This window comes from Gymnodraco acuticeps, unplaced genomic scaffold (genome assembly GCF_902827175.1).
Source record: "Gymnodraco acuticeps unplaced genomic scaffold, fGymAcu1.1, whole genome shotgun sequence".
NCBI classification, from domain to species: Eukaryota; Metazoa; Chordata; class Actinopteri; order Perciformes; family Bathydraconidae; genus Gymnodraco; species Gymnodraco acuticeps.
Window position 1 is genome coordinate 844551 of NW_022992081.1, and position 25305 is coordinate 869855.

General features: G+C 42.2%; 1 protein-coding gene across 2 annotated transcripts in view; it reads left to right on the forward strand.

The window, feature by feature from the left end:
* The window catches only part of abcc6a (ATP-binding cassette, sub-family C (CFTR/MRP), member 6a), a 46652-nt gene that overhangs the window by 1788 nt on the left and 19559 nt on the right, over positions 1 to 25305 (forward strand). Inside the window, exons 1-3 of one of the 2 annotated variants that reach the window (XM_034202455.1) lie at positions 13384 to 13588; positions 16338 to 16514; positions 16640 to 16765. In XM_034202455.1, the coding sequence (XP_034058346.1) occupies positions 13547 to 13588; positions 16338 to 16514; positions 16640 to 16765 (345 nt within the window). In that variant the 5' untranslated portion in view covers positions 13384 to 13546. Of the gene's footprint in view, positions 1 to 13383; positions 13589 to 16337; positions 16515 to 16639; positions 16766 to 25305 lie in introns of those variants that run through there. The other variant, XM_034202454.1, reaches the window with a different exon arrangement.

The window sequence follows — 25305 nt, forward strand, 5'->3', positions numbered from 1 at the left end:
AATAATGTGAACCATTTCTTTAGATACGTTAAACATTGAATGGGGTCAAATTGACCCCAAGGATAACAGGAGGGATAAGATTGCATATTCGGTGTACCGCTTCTTTTGTGTTCCACATGTACTGTTTACCTGCTTGCAACCAAAGCTCACTCAAACCGGATAGGGCAATACTACTCTGACTAAAAAACTAAACCGTTACGCTTCCAATACCAAAAATCTAGTCTCTAAAGAAGCTATTGTACGCAGGTATCTTTTATTTGGGGATTAGGTCTCATGGTCCTTTAAGTAGAATTTGAAACTACCAGCTTAATGTCTGTTGACAGACTGGCACACTTGAGCCCCAGGGTTGGAGGATTTGTGGAGAAGAAACTGGGCTTTTCAACCCAAGGTGGTTTCCAGAGAGCTTAGAGAACTGTCTGGCAGGTGTAACATCTACCCCCAAACGGGAAACACCCCCACTCAGATTATGGTATAACGGATGTATGAGGTAATCAATAGCAAGGTCTTAATTTTGAACAATTAAAGGTCAGGAACATCAAAAGAAAGTGAATGTTTTCCTGCTCTTCAGTGTATTGTGACAAAGTGGATCTGAGGGCAAACCACAGAACTAGAGAAAGTGTGAGACTGGTTTATGTATGGGTCTTTGTACCTGTATGCATATGTTTCTGACTTTGTTTGTGTAATGTTTGCATGCATCCATAAACGTGTGAGTCTGCACACCCTTGCTCCGAGGCTCTGGTCAGACAGTGCATAGCTGTGGTGGGACGCAGGCTGAGCGCTCCGAGACTACAGCGAGTCAACAATGTCTGCTCTCACTGAGGGGAGACATGATAGGTCTTGTCTCCCTTGGTCCCTGACTGGTGTGGTGGGACACTCAAAGCTGCTGTGTGTGGCGTGCATGATTTTTTAAAGTTAAATTTGTTATTTATCCAGATGTAGAATATATGACAGCAGTATGTGTCAGTGTCTGCGATTACGCACGTAATATTGCTCTTGACAACCCTCTCCTCAAATAAAATTAAGGAGAAGAATACATTTGGTGACACGCTTTATGAGAAGGGCAATTTTTAGCTCTTTTGAGTCCTGTGTGATATTTTCCTGCAGGATCAAGATCTCCATCACCTTTACTGGAAACATTAAAAAAAGCCTTTGTGGAATTGGCCCTGGGTGTGTGTGTGTGTATTGGGGACATTTGTCTCACATTTAGATGTTGCACATTCTTCTAGTGTTTTAGATAGACCAAATTCGTCCTTCAAAATAGAGTAGTCTTAGTTATTATTTTAATATCTTAATTTGAAGGTCAAAGTGCAAGATTACAGGATTGTGCCCTTAGATGGCTTTCAGGGTTTGTTTTTTCCCAACCAGCGTTGCATGTCACTTTATTTATGATCTTGGTGGAGCGTTGTTGATACAAATGCTGGTTAGGCTGCTCTGTGCAATATAAATTCTTTAACTGCATGGTATTTCCCTTAAAAACAACAGTTATTCAGCCCATTTTGTTACAACACAAGGTTGAGAAAGAAATTAAACTCAAGCAACATTGTTTAAAAAAAACCCCCACCATTTTATGGTTTGGTGGTATCCCTCTGGAAGGCGAGATGTGTCATAAAATACAAAAAAGGAGATTCATTTTCTGATTTAAATTCACCAACTCTTCTAAAACCACCACCCAACCCCTTTTTATAGATGGCCGACAAGATTAAACCAGAGGAAAGTGATTTATCTTCCATTATCGAAATGTTTACACTCAAAAATCTATCTTGTGCATAGTACAGACCTAGTTAAATCACACTCTAAACCGCCTGTTTTCATGGACACTGGAGAGTGTATTTAGCTGCGTCTGGTACAAGTTAAATGGCCCATGTCTGTCTGGCACTATTCCTTCAGTTATATTTTACAGCAAAGGGATGGGAGATAATATGAACAGTTGTTCCTTATTGTGGGGGAATTGAAAAAACTCATGCCTGTTCAGACAATCCTCGTTGAGGCATTTACAGAGATTTCTGAATGAACCAGTCGGATAATTACTGCTTTTTCAGATAGCAAGCCGATAGAGAAAACACATTCATGACCAGCCGAGACCAGACTGTTCAATGGAGCATGTAAACAAACTTGGGAAAATGAGTCAAAAGTACACCCTCGTCAACAGAAATTACATTTACCTCAATGGCAAGCTCAGACACATCGGCTAAAGAAGGTGTGCTCTGTGTGAGAATTAAATGAGAAAAACAAAGATGTTTTTGTCAATAAACACAAGGAAGTTTCACAGTTGAAATGTTTCTCATAGCCCTCCTGTAGGTACCACTTCACAAAGATGCATTTTATAAGGGGTCAAAACTCTGGGTCAGCTTTAGTATAATGCCCCTGGAGCCGTTTTTGGGTGTCCTGCTCAAAGAGACCATGGCAGCTCTACAGCCTCGAGTCCAAACTCCATACTTAGTGCGATCGAGACTTAATATGTCCCTCTTGGGAACCCTCTGGTTCTCAAGCCCAGTCCCCCACAAACTGAGATACTGCCGCACATTGCTGTATAATTCACGTATTGTTGACCTGTTGAGAAACTGTGTACATTTCTGACTAAAAGAGTCGATCATATCAATCATAAGGCGCATTCACACCGCAGTACTTTTCCCACAAAGGTTCATGAGAACTTAGTTCATGAGAACTCTTTAGTTCTCATGAACTAAGTACAGATTGCGTTCACACCGGAATAAGTGCCTGGGGAAGGATTAGGCAAATGAAGCCGCTGACGTCACTTCTTCTTCTTCTGCTTTGGGTTTACTGGCAGGCCGCAAACAACTTCACGGCGTAAAGTGGCAAAGTCACGCCCAGCTACTTCCGCCCCATGGGACCTTATTTCTGAAAAATTATGTATTGAAGTCAATGGGGAGAGAAAGATTATCTTTCGATCCCGTTTGAATTGTGCCACGAATTACACATATGATGTTTGTCAATCTTAAAAAATAATTTCCATGTCAAAAAAGTCACAGTTTGTCTTAAAACTGTTGAAATATAAGACTATGAAAAATACGCTTCTAGACAGACTACAAATCCCAGAGTCGCGTAAGTGAATTTAGCTAGCTGACATTAACGTTACACATTACACTCGTGCAAGACCAGAGTTGTAGTTCATTGAGCGCTTCACACAAAAAAAATTGTTACTTCACAGTTTTACGGCATTTTTTTGACCCGCAAAATTATCTTTTAAATTGACAAACATCATATGTGTAATTCGTTGCACAATTCAAACGGGATCAAAAGATAATCTTTCTTTCTCCATTGACTTCAATACATACTTTTTCTGAAATAAGGTCCCATGGAGGTCCACCGGAAGGGGACAACACCAAGATGTCCGTCACGTTGGCACATTTCACCTCTTTCTTTCAGAATGAAGCGAAAAGTATTAAAAGAGGTGAAAATCACTACAAGTCTGGCCATGTTGAGAACTGTACATACACACAAGGGGAGTTAGTCGGTTCGACCATGCGGGACCGGCTTTAGAAGGTTTTGGTGAGTAACACGAGTGTAATGTGTAACGTTAATGTCAGCTAGCTAAATTCACCTACGCGACTCTGGGATTTGTAGTCTTTCTAGTTGCGTATTTTCCATAGTCTTATATTTCAACAGTTTTAAGACAAACTGTGACTTTTTTGACATGGAAATAATAAGTTAGTCTCTCTGGGTTTGTGCGCTGGGCTAATGCTAATAATGCTAATACGAGGATAATAAAATGGCGGCTTCACCATTGGAGTTTTACAGGGGTGTGGTTTGCATCCGCCCAGCCAATCGGAAAATGTTTCTCCCACGAAAGTCCCTGCTCTCTAGCAGGGACGGAAAAGGGGGTAAAAAGGTTCTGATGAACACATTTTGGTTCCGGCTCTTTTTGGTGTGAACGCGACATTTCGGAACTATATCGGAACTAAAGTGGGAAAAGTACTGCGGTGTGAACGCGGCTATAGTAGCTCAGAATATAAGCATATCCGTTTTTACATTTACACAGACTTTTCAAACACAGAGGCAGATACAGTACATTTAGGGAAACAATCCATTTACAGGGTGTGATGGATTCAAGAAGCCCTTCATTTGTGCAAACCTGTCATTTAACCAACATTTCCTGTTAGCCACAGGATGTGGCCCTTTATGCTTTGCCTTTGCTGTCCTAAATGGTTTTCAGGAAGTCGTGTTTGTACTTTCTGATTTACAGAGTGAAAACTGTGGGTTACCAGTATATGAGTACACACTGTACAAATGGACTTGCAATAGGAAGCTGAGTGATGAGTGCCACTGCTGAATTTTGGGTACGCCATGTGGGCAGATACATGATTTACTGTACTGTGTGGTTCTCATTTTCCCAGCGTTTTAAAAACTGAATTTAGATGGAGGAAAATTGTGATGGATAGTATAAATGCCTGAAAAAGGTATATATAGTATTTGGTGCACAAAGATCAAACAATAAGTATTTTTTAATGTCATATTGCCACTTGGTTGCTGCTCGGATGGTGATAATCGAGCACATGGTAACTTTAAGCGGTTATTGTGAAACAGCAATGAATCAAATGAGTGCAAAACAACTGGCAGCTGTCCAACAATCATAAAATAAGAAGTGGAACAGACCAGCATTATGGCTGTGGCTGAGTACTGTGGTTGTCAGAACATAGAAATATAATATTAAAATAACACCAGCCAGAAAATCTGATGGTCATCATTGTACCACATTGTACTCTTCCCATTTGTTTTCCATCCTGAAAAAGACAAGGTTTTTATAGCACGCAGGGAGTGGATGATTCCCTAATAAATGTCACAACCACAATCCAGGCCTCCCCCTCAGATTTTCTCGGTGATATTTTTAGAAGGGCTCGGTCGACAATACGCAAGTAAAAGGGCAAGGAATTGTTTTTGTTGATGCTCGCCTTACCACTTCAGTGCGGTGACTCGTGATGAGCTGGTGCCTTGATACGTCACAAGATGACTGCGTGAGTGGGAGTCAGGCTCCGGGCTCTATTAAGGGGGAGCCAGTCAGAAGTGTTATTGGGCAACTTTGACGGGGGACCAGCTTGTGGATTTCCACTGGCTGCTATTTTCGGGGAGCAGCAAGTCTGTTTTAAATTTAGAGAGAAGCCACAATATCCTATTAAGCATTGTTAAAGTAATTGGGCAGTGTTTACTTAGAGGGCCTGCCTGGTTTAACTGAGACTCCAAAGCTCCTGCAGATGCTACGCAAGACAAATTAACATGTGGATTGATGGATGGATGGATGGATGGATGGATGGATGGATGGATGGATGGATGGATGGATGGATGGATGGATTAGTTCAGATTAGGATGGATGGATGGATGGATTAGTTCATATTAGGATGGATGGATGGATTGATGGATGGATTAGATCAGATTAGGATGGATGGATTAGATCAGATTAGGATGGATTACATTGGATTGGGATGGTGGATGGATGGATTGATGGATATATTAGAGAATTGGATATGATTGTTTATGATTAAATCTAATATGTAATCTAAAGTATAGCAAAATAATTGAAATTGCTGTAATAAAATAAATTGGCCAAAAGGCAATTTTTCATCTGTATTCCCAGATTCGCACCAGACATGAAGTAGTCTTATATCAGCCAACATGGTTCACCCCTTTTCTTAACCCAGTTATCTTAAATACCTAATTTAACTATTTTTGAAGGAATTTATTTATTGACAGTAAACTTAATTTAACTTCAAATTGGTGGTTCACTATTTTTAAACGTAAGCCTATAAAGTTAAGCAAGCAAAATAATGCAAAAAATAACTGACATTGACGTGTTTGTTTACATAGTTTGTCTGAGTTCCAGAAACCAATCCTGTGCCACTGCTGCCTTTCCTCTGGCTGGCTGTCATCCCACATGGTTTTCCTCTGAAGGGTAATCACAGCACAGTCTCATCCAGACACCTTCTGGTTCCAGGGCAGTGGAGAGAATTATGGCCAGCCATCTGCTGTCTGAGAAGAAAAAGAGCATCTTTATTGTGCATGAGGTTTGGAGATGTCGGGCTGAGATTAGAGTGACAAAATAAATAACAAAAAAACAACTTGTTGCCCAGCAATTACCCTTACTAATTCTAAATGTGTTATGCAACCAAAGCGTCTCCAACTGCTGTGAAATGCAACAACCCTTAAATATAATGACTGAATATAATTTAGATGGTGAAGGTCAGATTCCGAGCATTTCTGTTGAGATTTGTCTACGCATTTAAGCAAGAATTCAACATTTTGGAAAATATGCCTGTTAAGTGTTTTGCTGAGAATTAGAATGAGAAGATCAAGACTGCTTTGTCCATTTAAAAAAGACACCTGTGGTCAACCGCCTGTTAGCATAGCTTAGCATTAAGACTGGAAACAGCTAGCTAGCACGTTTTTATTCAAAGAATACTAAATTATTTTTCTCTCATCTTTTGTATGTGACTAAAACAGATTTGTAATCTTTACTCAAATTAATACATTTCCCACTAACATGGTGTCCGTTCGTGTTACCCTGGTTGAATTTAGTCCCAACACATGACTTTTCTTGACTTTGAATGCCTTATCAAAAGCTAGTTAGATAGTCTGAACACAGCTTCAAAGCTGCTAGTAGGCAGATTTATTTACCTTGAGGCAGCTGTTTCCCAATTGTTCCAGTCTTTATGCTATATGCTAAGCTAAGCTAACTGGTAAGTGGCTGTAGCTTCGTATATAGCCTACTGGGGAAATGTGAGAATGTTTTGTATAGGTGAATATCTGTATACACAACCTCAAAACGTTTTTAAGCTTGGCTGAGTTGGATAAGTTGATGTCTCAATCAATGCAAAATGCGACGTAGTGGCATTTTTATATGTACAAAAGTGGTGGGGCACAAAAAACGTAGATGTCTATAAGCTTCTGTTCATGGCAGTGAGGTTCATGGCTGGTGAGGCACTGGCACTGACTCTTCAGGTTTACAAATATTATATTTTGACCTAAATCAAAATATAATATTATTTTCAAAAGCTTTTTTTGTCTGATGCTTCAATTAATTTTAAACAGACAGTTCAACAAAAGGATACCCAAAAAATGTAATTTTATCATTTAAATATTGAATTGTTCTCTCTTAGTAAGATCCCATTTTCAATAAAATTGCAGTCTTACCTTGACTTGAAGATGAAGTCCATTTGCTTATCCCTCTGGACAAAAATCTCTATTACTTTTTTGTAAAAGTCCTCCTTATGTTCTTGTAGTTTCAAAAGTCTATCATAAATCTAATCTAATCAATAGATTTATGATTCGAAAATTATAAAAGTAGGGTAGACATATGGATATTATCCGGCTGAACAAAACGTGCATTTATCTAACAGCTATGTTTCCCACAGACCTTATTTGGAGCTATTTTCTAAAATCCTATGGAGAAATATCATTGCTTTTTTGTCGAGGGAAGCCATGCGCAGCTTACTTCCGGGTTTTAGGACGCCTCACTGCAGCTCTCTCGTCTCCTCTTCACACTTTTCGCGGCACACGTACTTACAGCCAATCAGCTCTGAATGATGTGAGATGACGTATGGTGGGGATGGCAGCTCTATGCCCCTATGCCTATGGTCATTATTTTTTTGCCACACACATTAAATAGGAAGATATTCTGAGCATGCGCAGTGTAGTTTTTACAGTCACCGTTCACAGAGAGAGGGAGGGGCAGGATCGGGTTTTGTCCCACATGGCTCTAAACAGCTCAATTGGCACACACTGTAGACACTAATTAGAAGAACACAGACTAAAACAGCAATGTACAGACGAATCAGATGATTAAACATGATCTTAAAATATATTTTATATATTTTTTAATTTATTTTTTGCATTTTGTTGTAATAATTATCTTTAATACTTTCTGCTGACACTAGGTGGGGCTGTGCCCCACCTGCCCCTAATGACCAGTCGCCACTGACTACATGAAAGATGTGACTTAAAATCCACTTAAGATTCTGTTCCACTAAAGAGATGGTAGCAGCAAATAAAAAAACTCCTCATCGCTCGACACAAATGTAATCTTCCTCCCATTAATACATAAAACAAATAGAAATGTAATATTTCATAAGTTTCATACTTCTCTAAACAGATTACAACGTGCGATACATTTCAATCAATCAATCAATCAATGTTTATTTATATAGCCCAATATCACAAATGTTACATTTGTCTCAGTGGACTTCACAGTTTGTACAAAATATCAGTATGACAATACGACACCCTCTGTCCTTAGACCCTCACATCGTACAAGGAAAAACTTCCGAAGAAAACCCACAGTTTAAAGGGAAAAATGGGAGAAACCTCAGGGAGAGCAACAGAGGAGGGATCCCTCTCCCAGGACGGACAGACGTGCAATAGATGCCGTGTGTAAATTGAAAAGATAATACATTTGCAACATAGGTAGTCCAAATGTTTGGAAATGCATGTGTGTATAATAGGAAGATGAATCCACGAGGATATCCATCCAGGACCTATGATCCAGGACCACAGCCACGACTCAAGATCCAGGGCTCGCGATGCAGGACACAGGACCGCAGGATCATCCATGACTCCGGATCCCGGCGTATATAGACACCAAAAAGAAAGACATTTGGGGAAGCTGGGTTAATCGGAACATGAGAGTACACAGGTATAGACAGAGAGAAGGAAGAAGTAAGATGTCCCCCGACAAACTAAGCTTATATCAGCAAAACTAGGGGCTGAATCTAATCAGCCCTAACTATAAGCTTTATCAAAAAGGAAGGTCTTAAGCGCACTCTTAAAAACGGATAGGGTGTCTGCCGCCCGAACACATTTGGATAGAAACCTCGTATAAATCTAAAGAAAATGAAAACATTATATTTGCCAAAACCTTATTTTGTGTGTGTAAATATTTCTAAACAGTTGGTGACTAATCAAACAGTATTTGGACATCTTATGAATTATTCCCCCAGCAGGTGCCAAGGCAGATAGGTGATGAATACCTGTTGACTTATATCACTCACAGCGGCATGTGAGACGGGTCTGGTGTCTACAAACTGAGGAAACCGGTCTGACACACACAATTATGCACATAAAGTACTCACAAAGTATCTTCCTAATAATATCAAGCAAAGCACAGCAGTTCCGCTGACAGACAGGAAGCTGGCCGGAGTCAAAGGTTAGTCTCAACTACAGTTAAGCAGTGAAGACAGATTAAGACGGAATTGAGGGTAAAAGCGGGAGGGAGAGAAGCGGAAGACATAGCCCAGTTATAATTGCTTGCGTAGGCTGACACATCTGAATTTACATGGTGCACTAGAACTGCGCCTCTGATCTTAGAGTGCTTATTTAAAAGCAACGAGAGAGAAAAAAAGTACAGAGCAGATATTTTGTTCACTTGTTACTTAATCTGTTTTTAGCCCCTCCCTTTGCTTGGCTGTTGCTAAATTTGTCTCCCCTCGCTCAAACGTAAGAAGCCAAAATGACACCATTATTTTGACTAGACTGTTTTTCCTCCCGGGGAGAGAGGCCAGAGGAAGTGTAAGTGACCTAGATGGGTTAACCACGGCTTCACCACGACTTGGCTGGGGCATTGCCTCCCCCGGCCCCGCAGCCACCCTCTGCATTCAACGCCAATGCCAGGTCCACATTACTACAACTACACGCCATGACCACAAGTGGCCCTGCTCCAGTCCCAGCCTGCCATCAGGTCCATGCCGGTCACTTTCTCCCCCCCCCCTGGTGTAAACAGTCTGGCCATCGGCTGGCACAGAGCTCCTCTTGGTCCTATTTGCTGTCCCATAATGTGTGTATGTTTGTGTACGTTAACGCGTCTTGGGCCTGTCCCAGCAGCTACACAGCTCTCGCTCTTCATTGCATATACACGACTCGGCGAGTGTTGTTTTTTTTCTCCACGAATTGCAACACCCTCAACCTCAGGCTGCAGTCTGGGACCGATCAGCTGAGGTGTCTTGGACAGATGCTTAGTTTATTCTGGGTGCAACAGGGGGGGTACTATCTCTGCTGCAAACCCCTAGAATATAAATGCACATTTTTTAACAGCCCGAGAGACCGCAATGCCCAGGGCCCCTTAAAAAAGTCCTCCTGCAGCCAAGCGCCAGATGTCATCTGTGTACTGTTGATTGGAAAACACATCTGGCCACAGACAATCAAGCATGTCAGCTATATGTGAGTTAAAACAGAAAGGGAAGAAATCCCTTTCTTTCTTAGTGTTTGAACCCTGAGCTATCTGGAGCAAATAAATTGTACTGTAAACAACCACACACACACACACACACACACACACACACACACACACACACACACACACACACACACACACACACACACATACACACACACACACACACACACACGCACACACACACACACACACACACACACACACACACACACACACACACACACACACACACACACACACACACACACACACACACACACACACACCACCCACCCCACTGGCTGTGGTAGACTGTCTGAGGTGTTTCGGACCATTTCCTGATGGGAGCAACACTCCACTCATGCCGTGGGACTGAGACATAACACAACAGTCGGTTAGACCATGGATATCTTTTTTGTTTACACCTGTCTGACTGCTACATTACACTTATCCAATTCTGTTCTGTTACGTTGGGTCGAGCAAAATGTAATCCTTAACTTTCTGACCTCCTGACCACATCTCATAACAAAGCACACCCAACACACATCAGTTCAAAATATTTATTTCTAACCAATATTTTTACCAGAATTTGTTAAAAAGTTCCTGTCCTAATTTCACCTCCAAATTATCCATAAAACAACACGTTCCACTCCAACATGTTGTTATCAGTCATGTTACACATCATTTTGCACCAGCAGCTAACATGGGGAATAAAAACACTTGCTACTAGTCTGGAGGAGAAACGTAAAGTGATGACAAATTTTTTAAAGAATAATAATCTCCCATTTGCACGTGGCGAGACATAGGACCTGGTGGTGGTCTGCTTCTCTGCCGAAACTTTCCATGTTTCTTCTCTGTGGTGATGATGGCCCTGTGGTGGTGTTGGTCAAGTGCAGCTGTCATACTTTCCTGCACAGCTGCTGTGCTGAAGTTTTCCCCTGTCTCTTGACCATGACGCAATTTGTGATGCTTTGCAGCAGACTACAAAGAGCTTTAAAGACACACACACTCTTTTTGGTTCTTTTTAAAAAGTCGATGAATATGTAAAGGATTATTTATTTTTTATTTTAATAATGTATGTTGCCCTGTAAACCCCTGCATCTATTAGTATGTTAGCCTTGCACACTAATGCAAATTTGTTTTGTAAAATGTATTTTATTGCGGTTTAAAACAAAACTTCAACAAAACATCAACATCTGCTTGAGTAACAAAATGACTTTCTGGCAATTGGCTAGTTTTACGACCCCCTCCACTCCACCAGGGCCCCATCCACATGGAAACGAAAATGAAAACGAACCGATGTCGATATCATAAAAATCTTCCGTCCACACGGAATCGGCTCAAGAAACGTGTCCGTCCACACGAGACCGCTCGACCCACTGGAGACGCTGTAGTACATATGCCGAGCCTGTAAGTGGTGCTGTACTTCCGCCACAAAATACACCAAAAGCAGCGAATAAGACCCCCGAGCATGGTTGCCATGGTTGCCCTTCTGTTTATTCTTCACGGTGGATTTAGCAACATGTAGTTCATGTAGTTCTCCATGTCCACTTGTTGCTGATGGTTGTGGTAGAGGAGCTGTAGATTTTGCACTAACTGTAGCATGGTCAGTAGCGTCTGGAGCACGAACGCAACCCAGTGATCCGCCATTGTTGTTGGCGAAACACATCAGCAATGACACGGGTGACGCGGGGGTGAGCAGCAGAGGTGGAGAGAGGCGGGGCTATGGCGTCATCGTTATCAAGAAATGATCGTATAGGATGTACACACGGAGCCGTTTGTTCCCCCAGAGCGTCCGCAGATCTACCCACCTTGGGAGTCGTTATCGTTATCCGCATTTCCGTGTCGGCCTCATGTGGACGAACCGTCTATACGATAGAGAACTGTAGCGGATACAACCCGTTTCGTTTCCGTGTGGACGGGGTCTAGGGGTCTCTGTGTTTGCTTTGTGCTTGCTGTCCCGGAGGTCCTGAAGTCTTTAAGATTTCTTCTTGTTTTCTCTGGTCTTTGACTTGCTGCTCTGAATCATTTGTCCTCCCTGAAGCATCATCCTTTCGTTCATCTTTAGTCTTGGCCTGTTTTTGTTGAGCTTTAGATGTGATTCCAACAAAGAGTTGTTCCTCACTGACTTTACGAATAAGGCAAGAGGGGGCGATGTGCGCAAACAATGACATCTACCCAGTGCACTTTCCTAGTTCCCTCACTGGTACCTATACCGACTAAATGTACTCCGACATAAACCCTCTTCAGTTCAACATGACACTTTTTGGTCCATGATGAATTTACATTTTCCACTTACCATGCAAGTTTCAGTCCTATACGATGACTTATTAACTGAATGACTTCCATTTCCTTCCTATATCAGCAAGTTTTTTGCAATACTTGCATGTGATGGTTTACGCCATCCAGGCCGCTCTACATTTTCCACTGAATGTCTGCTCTGAAAAACATAAGTTTGTGACTCATGCAGTATATGATAGATTAGCGCTAGTGTCCACTTGCAAAGGGGTTTCCACACCTACATGCTAATATGTTAAACTTTGCACCACGCTGGTGTTACATATGAATAGTTGTCACACAAAAGTGACTAAGGTTGATAAGATCCTGGATATAGTGAAGGTTTTAAAATCGTGGCATTTGTGTGAGTGTGGCTGGATTCAGTTTAAAAGGTATGTCTGTGCACAAACAGACACTGTGTGGTCAGACGACTGGTTTCGGATGTGGGTAAAGGGGGAGGATGGGGGGGGGAGAAAGAGCGAGAAAGGAGGTAAGGGGCAGTGAGTGAAAGTGGGAGGAGTGTGTCACTGTCTGGGTGTGAGACTGTCATCCCAATGAGGGGGAGTTGCTGTGGTGTTTTGATCGAAATCCAGCAGATGTGGGAGAGGAGAGAGGGGTGTGATTGAAAGAGAAAGAGAGAGAGGGAAAGAGAGAGAGAGGGAGAGGTATTTCCACCCACCCAACAAGGATACACTCATAAACAGCAGACAGACTGGAGTGAGAGTCAGAAAGACAGGATCTCAGAGCAGCAGCAGTTTAAACAGAGCAGCAGACAGAAACAGAGTTTCATTGAGAGAAGATGTTTTATTAAAGGCGGAGGAAAAATCATGCAGACAAACTCAAACACACACACACACACACACACTAATAAACACAGCTCGTGCCACCCAGACAGAGAGGCAAGGATCAGCTAAAACTAAGATTTACAACCATTAGCCAGAGAGGGAAAGTCTAATAGGGACACATATACTAAAGTATCTACCCTCACGTCTCTTACACACACACACACACACACACATACTGGTGAAGAGTGTGTGTGCTACAACCAGCGTGAGGAGCAGGGCTGAACGACCCCAACAAGTGGAGCATCAGGGAAGAAGGAGAAGCAAGTTGATGGATGCCTTTTGCAGACTCAGTGGCCTGGACCCTCTGTGGGTGAGTTTTGTTGATGCGTTCACTGACCCTGAGCTATTTCTTGTGTATTTCCAGACAATATAGAATCCTATCTAGTTTGATATTTTTTTGTGCGTCAGGAAAGTTTTTACTGTCACACAATCGTTTGTTTGATATAAGCTAATATGTATGTGTAAATACCATAGAGGTAAATACTCATGTAAATGTTTGTGTTGATGCATAAAGAGCACCCATTGTTGCTAATGTGCATATTATTTTTGATCTTTTGCTTATTAACTTCTGTTAACTTGTTTGATCCTCAGCATGGATGTGATTAAGGGATTAATAATGCAATTAGCTTCATTAGCATGTCATTTTTGTGTTTTTAGCTTGTACTAAAGGCTCATTGGCATTTGACTGGTTTGTATTGGTAAACAGTAGAATGAAAAATAAAAGAATAGTGTGCAGAACAGGAACAGGTGAGATGGGTTCACCTAAAATGTTAGCTGGCAGCGCTTAGCAGTCCAGGAAAAAAATCCCCATAGCTTACAGTGACCTTCTCAGTTTGCAGTCATGTACGTAGCTATAAGAGGGCATTTGAAATCGGAGACAAAACAAGTCTGAATGGGAGAATTTACCCTTGATGAGTATCAGAGTTGCATTCACTCTGTTCTCAGTGGTACAGCACAATGAGGTGGAGATACGCCACACTGAGTGAGCTCATGTTGTTGGAAAAGCTTTTGAGTCTTGTATATGAGCAAACCTCCACATTCTGAATCCCGGCTCGAAAATAAATGGCCGCGATCCAGCTGGTGTGCCAAAACTTTTGAATGCACTCCTTACTTGCCTCTTAATCCCCCCCCCTTCCTCTCCCTCTGTGTTTCTGTTTCTCATTATGACTGTTTTTTTCAGAACCCTTAAAACAATGGATAACTAAACTGTTATGAAAGATGAAATGTAATGTTATGAGCCACATTGCATGTTTTAACAGATGTGTTTGTCTACCGTTGACTGCAAAGTACTTCCAGTTATTGACTAAAGTAATCAAACCTTCACATACTTTTGGAACAGAGTCATTACTTAGTCATTGGTCACAGCCCGAGGGTACTGATGGGGATACATGTGGCTTTAATACTGAACTAGCTAATCCAGCTCAGCAGAAGAGTTTGGACCTATAAACACCAATACAAGCTTTTTAAGACATTTAAAAGGGGCCTATCTAAGAGATAGAAGTGCATTTAGATTCTTTAATTTTAGATGAAGCAATCCTATAATTAAAAAAACAGAAGGTCTAGGTGAAACTGTCAAGAGAGTTGATCAATGCCTTCTAAAATTACAGGGTCCTTGGTTCATACACGTCACTTACTCACATTAGGTACATGCTTATTCTTTGCTCACAAGCCAGTGCATGGTTGAATTTATTGAATTTATTGAACTCATTATGAGCCACCGAGTTGCTCTACCAAGTCTAGAAAATATAAAAAGGGGACATTCAGCAGATTTGCAGCACAGCAAAAGTCTCTACTGTTTTCACATCACTGTGTTTCTCCGGTGAAAAATAGCTAAACTGTTGGCCACAAGTTAACTGCAACTACTTCACCTAAGGGTGAGAAACAGGATGAGTACTAGGCAAGATGCACAAGAAAGTGCCTGGAGAGCATTTGACAAGTTGCAGTCCTTACATAAAAGGGTTCTGTTTATCAGCCTGCCACGGACCGCAGGAGTCAGAAGGGTCTGCGAAAGTAGCTTCCCACGCACTGCCTCTATAGAGATTTATCACTGGATTTTGATACATAGGTGCTCAAACAGACCACTAGTATATGAAATGCTGTGTTGTTTACAGAACCTTAAATGCATCATCTATAAAGATTAAGCCACTTGGGAATGTATATGCATGGCAAAGAGGTGTGGGCCACCTCTGATGTGAACAGGCAGTCAGACTGTGATTCAGACCCTTGTGGCTCCATAGGTGGGAATTAGTCGTGATTGATCGTACACTTGAATTAATAACTGTTCATGCAGGGACACCACCCCCCTCGAGCAGCAGTACTGCGTTGCCCCACATGGTTCACCTGCAGGGCAGCATTACATAACGACTCTGCAGCTGCCACCAATTGCAGCCTCCGTCCCTAATCCCAGTTGGGAGTCTACCAGCAGGGCCAGACTGCTCCGCCAGCCGAGAAGCCTTAACCCACTTCCTGTGGTGACTCCGCAGGGCAGCCTTGTTAGCACAGCCAGACACCCCTGCCCCTCATTAGGCCAGAGGGGTGATAAACAAGGGTAGCAAGACAACAACAAGCCACTTAGCCCCCTTTATATGTATTTCCTGTACAAGAGACAACCTATCCTGTTACATAATCTCAAACTCCTGGCAGAATTTGGTCAACGTTCGGATCCTATGATGCCAGGACCTTTATTGTTTATCGGCTTCATTATTAGTATAATCCTTAACCTAGCTTTTTAATGAGTTGACATCTTACATTGCCCAACTGAAATTAGGGAACAAGCAGAGACGTGGTGAGAAAAGAAAACCCAAACTGACTCAGCTTTCTGAGCAAAAGAAGGCTTCCTCCACCTCACACTCTTTCAGGATTGGGCGCAGACTGTGACTTGCTGTGGTTTCACTCTCCACTGCCTTGATGGGTGAAATGTACGATGCGCACCAAGTCTGAGTTCTCTGGTTTTGGCTCTCACATGTTCTGTCTTGTCAGATGATGGATATAAACTCACAGTTTGACCTCTTAAGCATATTCCCTAGATGTCGAACTTCTGTCCTTTCTCTCTGTTGTAGGACTGGAACCGTACGTGGTACACAGCCAACCCGGACCTGACCCAGTGTTTCCAGAACACAGTATTAGTGTGGGTCCCCTGTATCTATCTGTGGTTGCTGGCCCCTTTCTACTGCCTTTACCTCTACTGCTATGACCACGGTCGCATCCGAACGTCCTGCCTATGCAGCTCCAAGATGGTGAGACTTCGCAAATAATTTGGCCAGATTTTTTTATTCGTTTTTCTCAACAAGATCCCCAATATCAAAAATAAATGTTGGCAAAGGTCACTGTAAAGTTTCTCCATCCATCCATCCGTGTTCAGGTGTTGGGTTTCTTGTTGGCATCCTTTGGCTTCGTTGAGTTCTTCTACATCCTGCTGGAGAGGAGCCAGGAGATCCAGCAGCACATGGTCTTCCTCCTCAGCCCCATCATACGCAGCCTGACTGTGGTAAATACCGTGTCTCTTATCTGATTTTACACTAACTGCTATACTTAATACTGCAAAGCGATTAATATTGAAATCAAATGTCATCTCCTCAAAGCATGTTGTCTTAATTGAATACAGTTAATGACCCCACAGTTGAATATTGAATTCTTGAAGGAAGTCTTGTTTTTCTAAAATGTCTTTGCAGTTAAAGAATCAGAAAACAGAGAAGAATCATTTGTTTAAAAACTATCACAGCAGAAGTGTAATTCAGCCAGTGATATGCTCACTTCCATCCAAACACATGTATTGTCACTAAACCTTACTGTTGAGAACACAGAATTCAAGGTAACACAAGGTGATTAATAGATGAAAATAAGTCCTATAGAAGAATTTATAAGCGTTGTAAAACTGTTCACGGGCCAGTAAAAAGTTAAAATAGCTTGTAACTTTAAAGAGCCTGTGACACGAGTTTCCCCCATCATCCAAACCCATCAATTTGAGTAAATATTGTCCCCTTGAAAACCGTTACTGAACTGATTTTGGATATTTGTACTTTGATAACCATTAATCTGCCCTTCAATGTTGATAATTTCCTGGATCTTCTCGGGGATTCTTCAAGTCCCGCCAAATTATGTGTGACGTCATTGCGGGCACAGCGCTCCAGCTGCACCGTTCAGGATCCCAGCATCTGCATGTAAACGCACGATGGTGCACACAGCAGCAAGCTCAGACAGCGATGACAGTTTCATTTTGAACGTGTCTGAGAGCTCATATGAGGCTGAAGGGTCGGTTTATGTTGTATCTGTTAGAAGTTTAGGAATTAGGTGCGTCAATATGGGCGATAATACGGTCATGTAGCCAGTGGTGGAATGGGACTAAAAATCATCCCGGGACTCTCGACCGGCCCACTTCGGTACCGCTAGTAAATTGTCAACGGGGGGAGTGGGGGATGTCAGGGGCGGCGGGTGCTGTAGATAGTAAATGTAAATGTAAATATTTGTGTCACTGCATCCTGGTAAAATACAAATATAATGCAATGTCTGTGTCTTTGACATTAGCGCTGCTAGCCACCTGTGCCCTGTACTACGAAGCCAGTTCAACAGACCCTGGATATGTTTGAGTAACAAACAAACTAACAACAACAAACTAACAAACGAGATCTCGCTAAGCGGTCCTACGACGCTGGTTATCAACTCGGTAAATCAAGCCAGGGTTTCTCTCACCAGCTGAGAGCGCGTTCACGTCTAAGACACGAGTGGATCTGACTTTAATTACATTTGACTCGAGTGTTTCGTCAACATAATGTGTTGCTTAAAATAATACTTCTGCATACAGTATGTGACACTGTTAGTGTTGCACGGCCAGATACGGCTGGAGAAGCTGACTCAGATAAGGAGATATATGATATATTATGATATTATATGATCGATGATCTGATTGATGATGTAATATGAATGATAAGTGCGACACGTCGGCGTCTTCTCTGAATACGGCAGTTTAAACTGTATTTCCTTTATCCTGTAATATGACTTGAGAGATTTAAACTCCGCACACTGAGTTGATCTCTTTTCTATAGACGCCGGAGACGGGCAGCGTCAGGTAAAATAAGTTATTTAGCCTTCCCAAACCTGAACCTCACGCGCCGCGCCGCCTATGGGGGATGTGCTAGTGATTTATCCGACCGGCCCACTTCGGTACCGGCCCATCGGGATTCGTCCCGATGGCCAGTCCGCCACTGCACCCAGCCCACGTAAACTGTTAACGGGGGGAGCCTCGCTGCGGGGAAACAGTGGACCTAGTGTCCCGATCGGAGTGGGAATAATAATAATAATAATCCGTGCATTTTATCCATTAATTTCCCCAACATTGTGGTGAAAAAAACACACGTTTAATCCATGTTGGTGTACTACAACCAGTGCTGGAATTGGGCCGGTACTCACCGGTACGCAGTACCGGCACTTCTGGTTCTGACCCATGGAGTACCGGCACTTCTTGCTCAGTACCGGCATGCTGGCGGTACTCCGGTACTCATGCACCGTGCCAGTACTCAACACTCTCCCGCCGTTCTTATTATACATCCATATATATATATACAGCCGCCCGGTACTCAGTAGATGCGTCATGAGGTGCCGAACGGACATTCTCATCGCTCTAACCGCTGGAGTTTCACAGCGGCTGTCAGCTGTTTACTCCTGTCATTCAAACAGAACGTGCTGGAGAGGGGGCGGGGCTTATCTTCTCCATGTAAATACTGTGGTGGAAACGACTGTCAAAATTAACCTATTTGACCGTGATTTAATAGTAATACACGTTTCAAAATAATAATAATAATGCCGAAGTAACAACATACTGAAAACTGTTAGTGAAACCATGTTTTAATGCTTTACAATTTACATACCTAGATGCACGTGTGTTGTGTTTATGCAGTGCAACTCCCACCCAGTGGGTGGCTATGTAGAGTGATAGAACAGAGCAGGCACGCCCCCGAGAGAAGGAAAGCAAGTCACGTCACAAATTAGCATTTCTAAAATGTTAGCGTGGATTAATAAAAGTGCAAAAAGACAGCGGTTGTCGCCGGAAGAAACTTCAAATACAGAGAATGCTGTGCCTGTGTTGGAAATTGTGTCTGATGGGGAGCTTTCTTTGGTTGATCCTCCTGCTCCAAGTTCTAGTGCATTAGCATTAGCACTAGCTCCGCCGCCTCCTCCAGAGCCTCTAACGTTAGCTGCTGCTGGCGCAACTGCCACCACCAACACCGGGCAAAGCGATGCACCTGACTGCTGGACAACGGACCAGGTGCAATATTTTTGCAAGACCAATGCATGGCTCCTTCTTAAAGATAAGAAGCTAGGATGTCGGATATGCAGAGATGTCAAATCTTTGGGAATACACACTGGACAAGGACTGAAACTGTCAACTGAATGGGGTGAGTGTGCAGTGTCTCATTTCGGTGTTGACAAGGGCAAACAACAAGCTAGCCTGAGAAAAAAAATCAAAGAACATAAAGAATCACAAGCCCATGTAAAAGCTGCTGACATCCTTACATCTGCTTCATGTGAAACTATTCAACATCAAGTGCAGTCTATGCATACATCTGAATTAGACACCACTATCAGAGTTTTTCGAACATATAAAATTGGCAAACATAGCCGGCCATTCACAGACATGCCAATTGATTTGAATGTACAGAAACTGAATGGGCTGAACGTGGGCAGGGTTTTGCACTCCAATAAAACCTGTGGCGAAATCATCGACCACATAGCTCATGAGCTGAAGAAAAAAAAATGGCAAAAGACATTACAGAAAACCAAAGAAAACTCTGTGTTTTGGTCGATGAATCTACACTATTAGTGGTAAAACGGTGCTTGTTGTGTGTCTACGCTCAGCATTAGCTGATGCTGAGCCCGAAACGTTTTTTTGGGAGCTGATCGAGTTGGATGGAACAACGGCTGATGACATCACAAAGGCGTTAATGGAGTGTCTTGGAAGAGATTTTAACGAGGACTTTTTAGGTCAGTGTTTCGTTTCTTTTGCATGTGATGGGGCTTCAGTCATGCTAGGGAAGAGAACAGGCGTTGCTACCCAGTTGTGTAGTAAATTCCCAAGCCTGTTTGTGTGGCACTGCTCCAATCATCGTCTAGAGCTGGCAGTTGGGGATGTGGTCAAGGAGGTCTCAGGGCTCAATCATTTCCAGATCTTTTTTGACAAACTCTATTCCTTGTTCCATGCCTCCCCCAAAAATCAGAGGCTGGGTGGCTTCAAGTGAAAGGAGCGTCAGAGCAGTCTGGGAAAACTACCGAGTGCTTCATGATCACTTCACAAATGCTGCAAACGACACGAGCAGGGATTCCAGAGACAGAGCAAAGTACAAGGGCCTGGATGATGTGCTCACATCCCCCATGTTTGTCAGCAATCTGGGACTGATGTACGATGCGCTCACAGAGCTCAGCGCCCTCTCTCGGCAACTCCAAAAAAAAAAAGATGACACTGCCTACAGCAGATAGGCTCTTAACTCGAGAAATACGAGTTTTTGAATCCATGGTCACCATGCCTGGCCCACACATGACTACAGTTCATACAGCTCTAGCTGAGAAGTCCTTCAAGGGTGTTGCCCTGCGTGAGAATGGCAGGCTTGTACAGATTCATGCAGGTCAGTTTTTCCGCAGTATGGTAGAGAATCTGAGACACAGAATGACTTCCACAACCTCCTCTCATGTCAGCACAAGAGAAATCCCATTACATGGCCGGGAGGCCCGGGACAATCAGCTAATCCAGGACATGAAAGTTATCCATCCTGGAAGTTGGCCTGAAGAGGAGTTAGACGTACAGTATGGGGACGTAGAGGTGCTACGTTTGTGCGAAGTGCTGAAAATGGACAGAAGAGAGACTGTTCAGGGCTTTCGCGAATACAAGGAAACCAGGGCATCCCGTACACCTGCTGCCATGGAGCCTCTACTGAAAGCAGTCCGAACCATCGCTGTCTCCACTAGTGAGTGTGAGCGGGCATTCAGCTGCATGAACGATATCCTTACTGCAAAAAGGAATGCTCTCTCTGTCAGCCGACTGTCCAGCCTGGTTTTCATTAAATGTAATGGACCATCACTAGGACAGTTCAATCCGGAACAGTATGTGAGGTCCTGGCTGGCAAAGGGAAGGAGAAGTGCTGATGAAAGAGCCTGTCCAGCTCCAGCCCCTGATACTGATGTCCCCAAGGCCTTCTGGAGCCTTTTCTAACAATGTGAAGTATATTGCAAAGCAGCTCACCCAGTGAGAAGACTTTTGGCATAATGTGCCGATTTGTACAGATCCTGGAGATAGAAGGACTTCAGACCAACCAGGGAGTTATCTGATCAGCTTGGTGTTCAATGTAACTCTTTACCATGGCTCAGACTTTGTTACTTGCAGTTACAGTTTCTCATTTTAGATTGTGCACATTTTGCATTTGTTTTTACATGTTCTTTGTTCATGCTCTTTATCATTTTTCTGAGTTGGAAAGTTAGATTGCATCATAGTTTACTTTATACATATTTGTATTCTTCAGTGGTGAAGTATATTGCAAAGCAGCTCAGCCATGTGAGAAGACTTTTGGCACTTTTTCGTTTTTCGTTTTCTGAGTTGGAAAGTTAGATTGCATTCAAAATGTACAGAAATACTTAATTTTGTTAAAGCTTTTTATAAAAAATGCTTCTGACCAGAGCTTTGTTTCCTTGTCATTAATGTTGAACACCACCAGAGGGGCTCTCACCTGAAAGGTCTCTGCTTCATGTGTCTTCAGCAGAAGATCTAGACTTTGATTGCTATATTTTCAGTTAATATTGACCTTACTGAGCTTTAGCCATATCCGCTGCCTATCATAAAAAATGTTAAGTACAGTGAACCTTTCTAAAATATACAGTAGTAAAGAGACAAACCCACCAGCATTATAGTAGCCAAATTCTTGTTTGTGGGCTGTATATATAAAATTGACTTGAAAAAGTTGCTGATTTTAGAGTACTGGCACCTTTTTCATTCCAATTCAAGCACTGACTACAACTACAAAAAGCATCGGTTTGTTTTCTCATCAGGAAATGCAGACCGGCACAAACAAACGATTTTTAATCATCATCCTCACGATCATTTAATCTATCATATGTTCGCCGAATTGACATGAAAGCACTAATAAATGTAGTTTCATCCACTTGAGTTTACAACTACAAAAATAATCGATTTGTTTTTATATCACATCCTACGGGAGGAAATTCAGCAGCTCTCACTACCGATTTGTAATCCTAATTTAATCATCATCTTCACCACGATCATTTATGTTTATGTTCGCCGAATTGACATGAAAGCACTGACAAATATGAATATACTGTAGTCAACTTCATTACAACGTTATTAACGTGCCTAAACTCAGTAATTCACCATTTCTACGCATGACAACACACTTTGTCCGTGTTTGCCTCTCTCGCCTCACAGTGAAGCGTTCCCGCATTGACGTCACTTCCGGCTTCCCCCAAAACTTCAAAATGAGTCGAAGGAATTTCCCCGCGATGTTCGAAATTATTGATATTTAACGGAACGGTATCACTTTTTCTTTTTTAAACTGACGGTTCGAGATTACTAGTAGCCCAATATTTCATTGCACAACAGTTGTTGGGATGCTGTCACAGGCTCTTTAAAGCAATTAAAACAGTCTCTTTTAATTAGCAAATGGAACTCATTAGTGTTTTATCCCTGATCAGGTTTGCCAAGGAATAATGTAATGATGCATTAGCTTAACAGACTCTCAGTGCATCCGAGGTTTGTTTAAGGAAAAAGCTTTAACTATTGACTTATTATTTGTGGCTGAAATCACACATCTATTGTCCCTTCTGCGTTGCTCTGGGTTACAGAGGAGTTTGGGGAATATTTCCGCCTGTCTCACATGTCGATGTGCAGGCAAATGAAGGGGTATAAACTTTATAAAGCCTATGTATGTAAAGTTTGTTGGCAAGACACCCAGGTGCAAAGATGCATATCCAAGGTTAGATTTATAGTGTTGCAGGCATTGCAAATATTACATCGCCCTGTAAACTCTGCCAGTATTTGACCATCACTCATCAGGGCGCAGATACATGTGACATCAGCTACTGCTTGAGGTGAAATCGGCATACATACGTACATGCAAAGTTTCAATAAATGAAAAATGTGATCGGTAGGTGCTGTGCAAATGAGAGACCATATGTCATAAAGAACACATTTTTATTATTTTCCAAAGTATACCATGATGTTTTCCCTCCATTTCTGTCATAGCAGTGGTAAACTGAGAGGATTTACTTTCTCATGAACCTCAGCAGGATGGCCAGTGTTAGTCTATTTAAGTTAATTGAATCAACGGTTTTGTTGCTGCTTATTCAATCATGTTGTTGCATGCACATATTCAGTGGTGGCAGTGCATTGACTAATCATGTGCTTCAAATCGAGCTCATTTGAGTCCCTGCCAAACTTTCTGTTCATCCATAAAAAAAACACAAAACCACCGAACACAACAAAGGTGACGAAACACAATGGCAGCCTATGTTAAACCTAATTACATAGAAAGGTTCCGTCTTTATATAGGCTACAGGTGTGCTGTTGGACTGGAAGTTTTGACGCCAGCTTTTTTTTTTTAGCGCCATTGTTCTGCCCAAGACTTTATTTACAGTATGGTCGGACGTGTTTAATTGTAATGCAGGAAAGGAAGAAATGATAATGGACGAAAAACATTCGAACCTTACCCTGGAAAAAGAAAACCTGAAGTTTTGAATAAACAAAGCCATGCCCTGAATCCATATTGCACATTGATTATCTTTCTCAGGTCTGAAGAGAAACTACTCAAACTACTCAAATGTTTAGATCCAAATTAGTGCAAGACCTGCACAGAGCTATGCAGTCTAAGATCTTTATTCTTAATCTTCTTGGTTTTCATTTAATTGTTTTTCTTTTTGTCAGCATTACAAAAAACTACTAGTCCGATTTTCATCAAACTTGGATGGATGTAGGGTGTAACATGGGCGAGGGAAGAACCAATCAAATGTTGGTGTGGATTCAAATCACAGGGCGTATACAGCCATGATTTCTTCCTTTAAGGAAATGCACTTGGCGGAGGTCTACGCTTTCCGAATGCTCTTACAGTTAAAAATGTTGTTTGACTCTTTTCATCCAAACATTTCAAATCTAAATGGCAATGCCTGTTTAATGCCCACCCTACCTGGATCAGGGTGGCATGTAGGGTGGGCAACAGAATATTATTTATATAAAACAAGGGCTGGTATGCAATCAGAGGATTGTTTCAGTGGACAGTGTTGATGGAAACAACCCAAAATGTTTCTCAGAACATTGATCCCACTCATTTTCTGCAGATTTTAAATTATACTTGACTGATGAGTACGTAGCAGCAAACAGAAGAGGGGTGCAGCTGGCAACATGGGTGGCATGGCAAGTTTAAAATGCTGTTTACCCTCAGCAGGAGTGATGTAAGATGGTACAATGCCATACAAGGGTGCTGAGTCCAGAAAGGAAGGCATGGTGTAGTAAACCAGTGAGCCTCTAATACTGACCCACAGAATCATGTACTCACAAAGCTTCCTCTCTCTCTGCAGCCTTATACAGGTCCTGCACAGTCTCCAAGTCAGACACCCTTGGTCATCTGTGGTCTTTTCAGACTTCTGAGTAAATAGCAGCACGTGTTTTGGTCAAAATACACTGAGACGTCTCTTGTATTTCCAGATATGAGATACATATTTCAAATGAAGGTCATTTATTTTGAGGATGAAATGTATCAGACAAACAAACATCCACTAAATCAGATGAAGAGCTTGTCACCAATCTTTAAATGGAGTTACCAGACCTATCTTTATTAAAGGATATCATTTTCTTGATTGTAGCCACCCACCACCACCCGCTCCCCGGGTACAGGACTAGAACACTGCGCTTGTTTCTCCGACCAACTTGTTTTGTACCCTTCAACTCAACTTAATGTATAGGAACAGTTTGCAGCCCACGAACGAGTCGTGGTCACTATTGATGAAAAGCACACACATGACATTGACTATAATCAG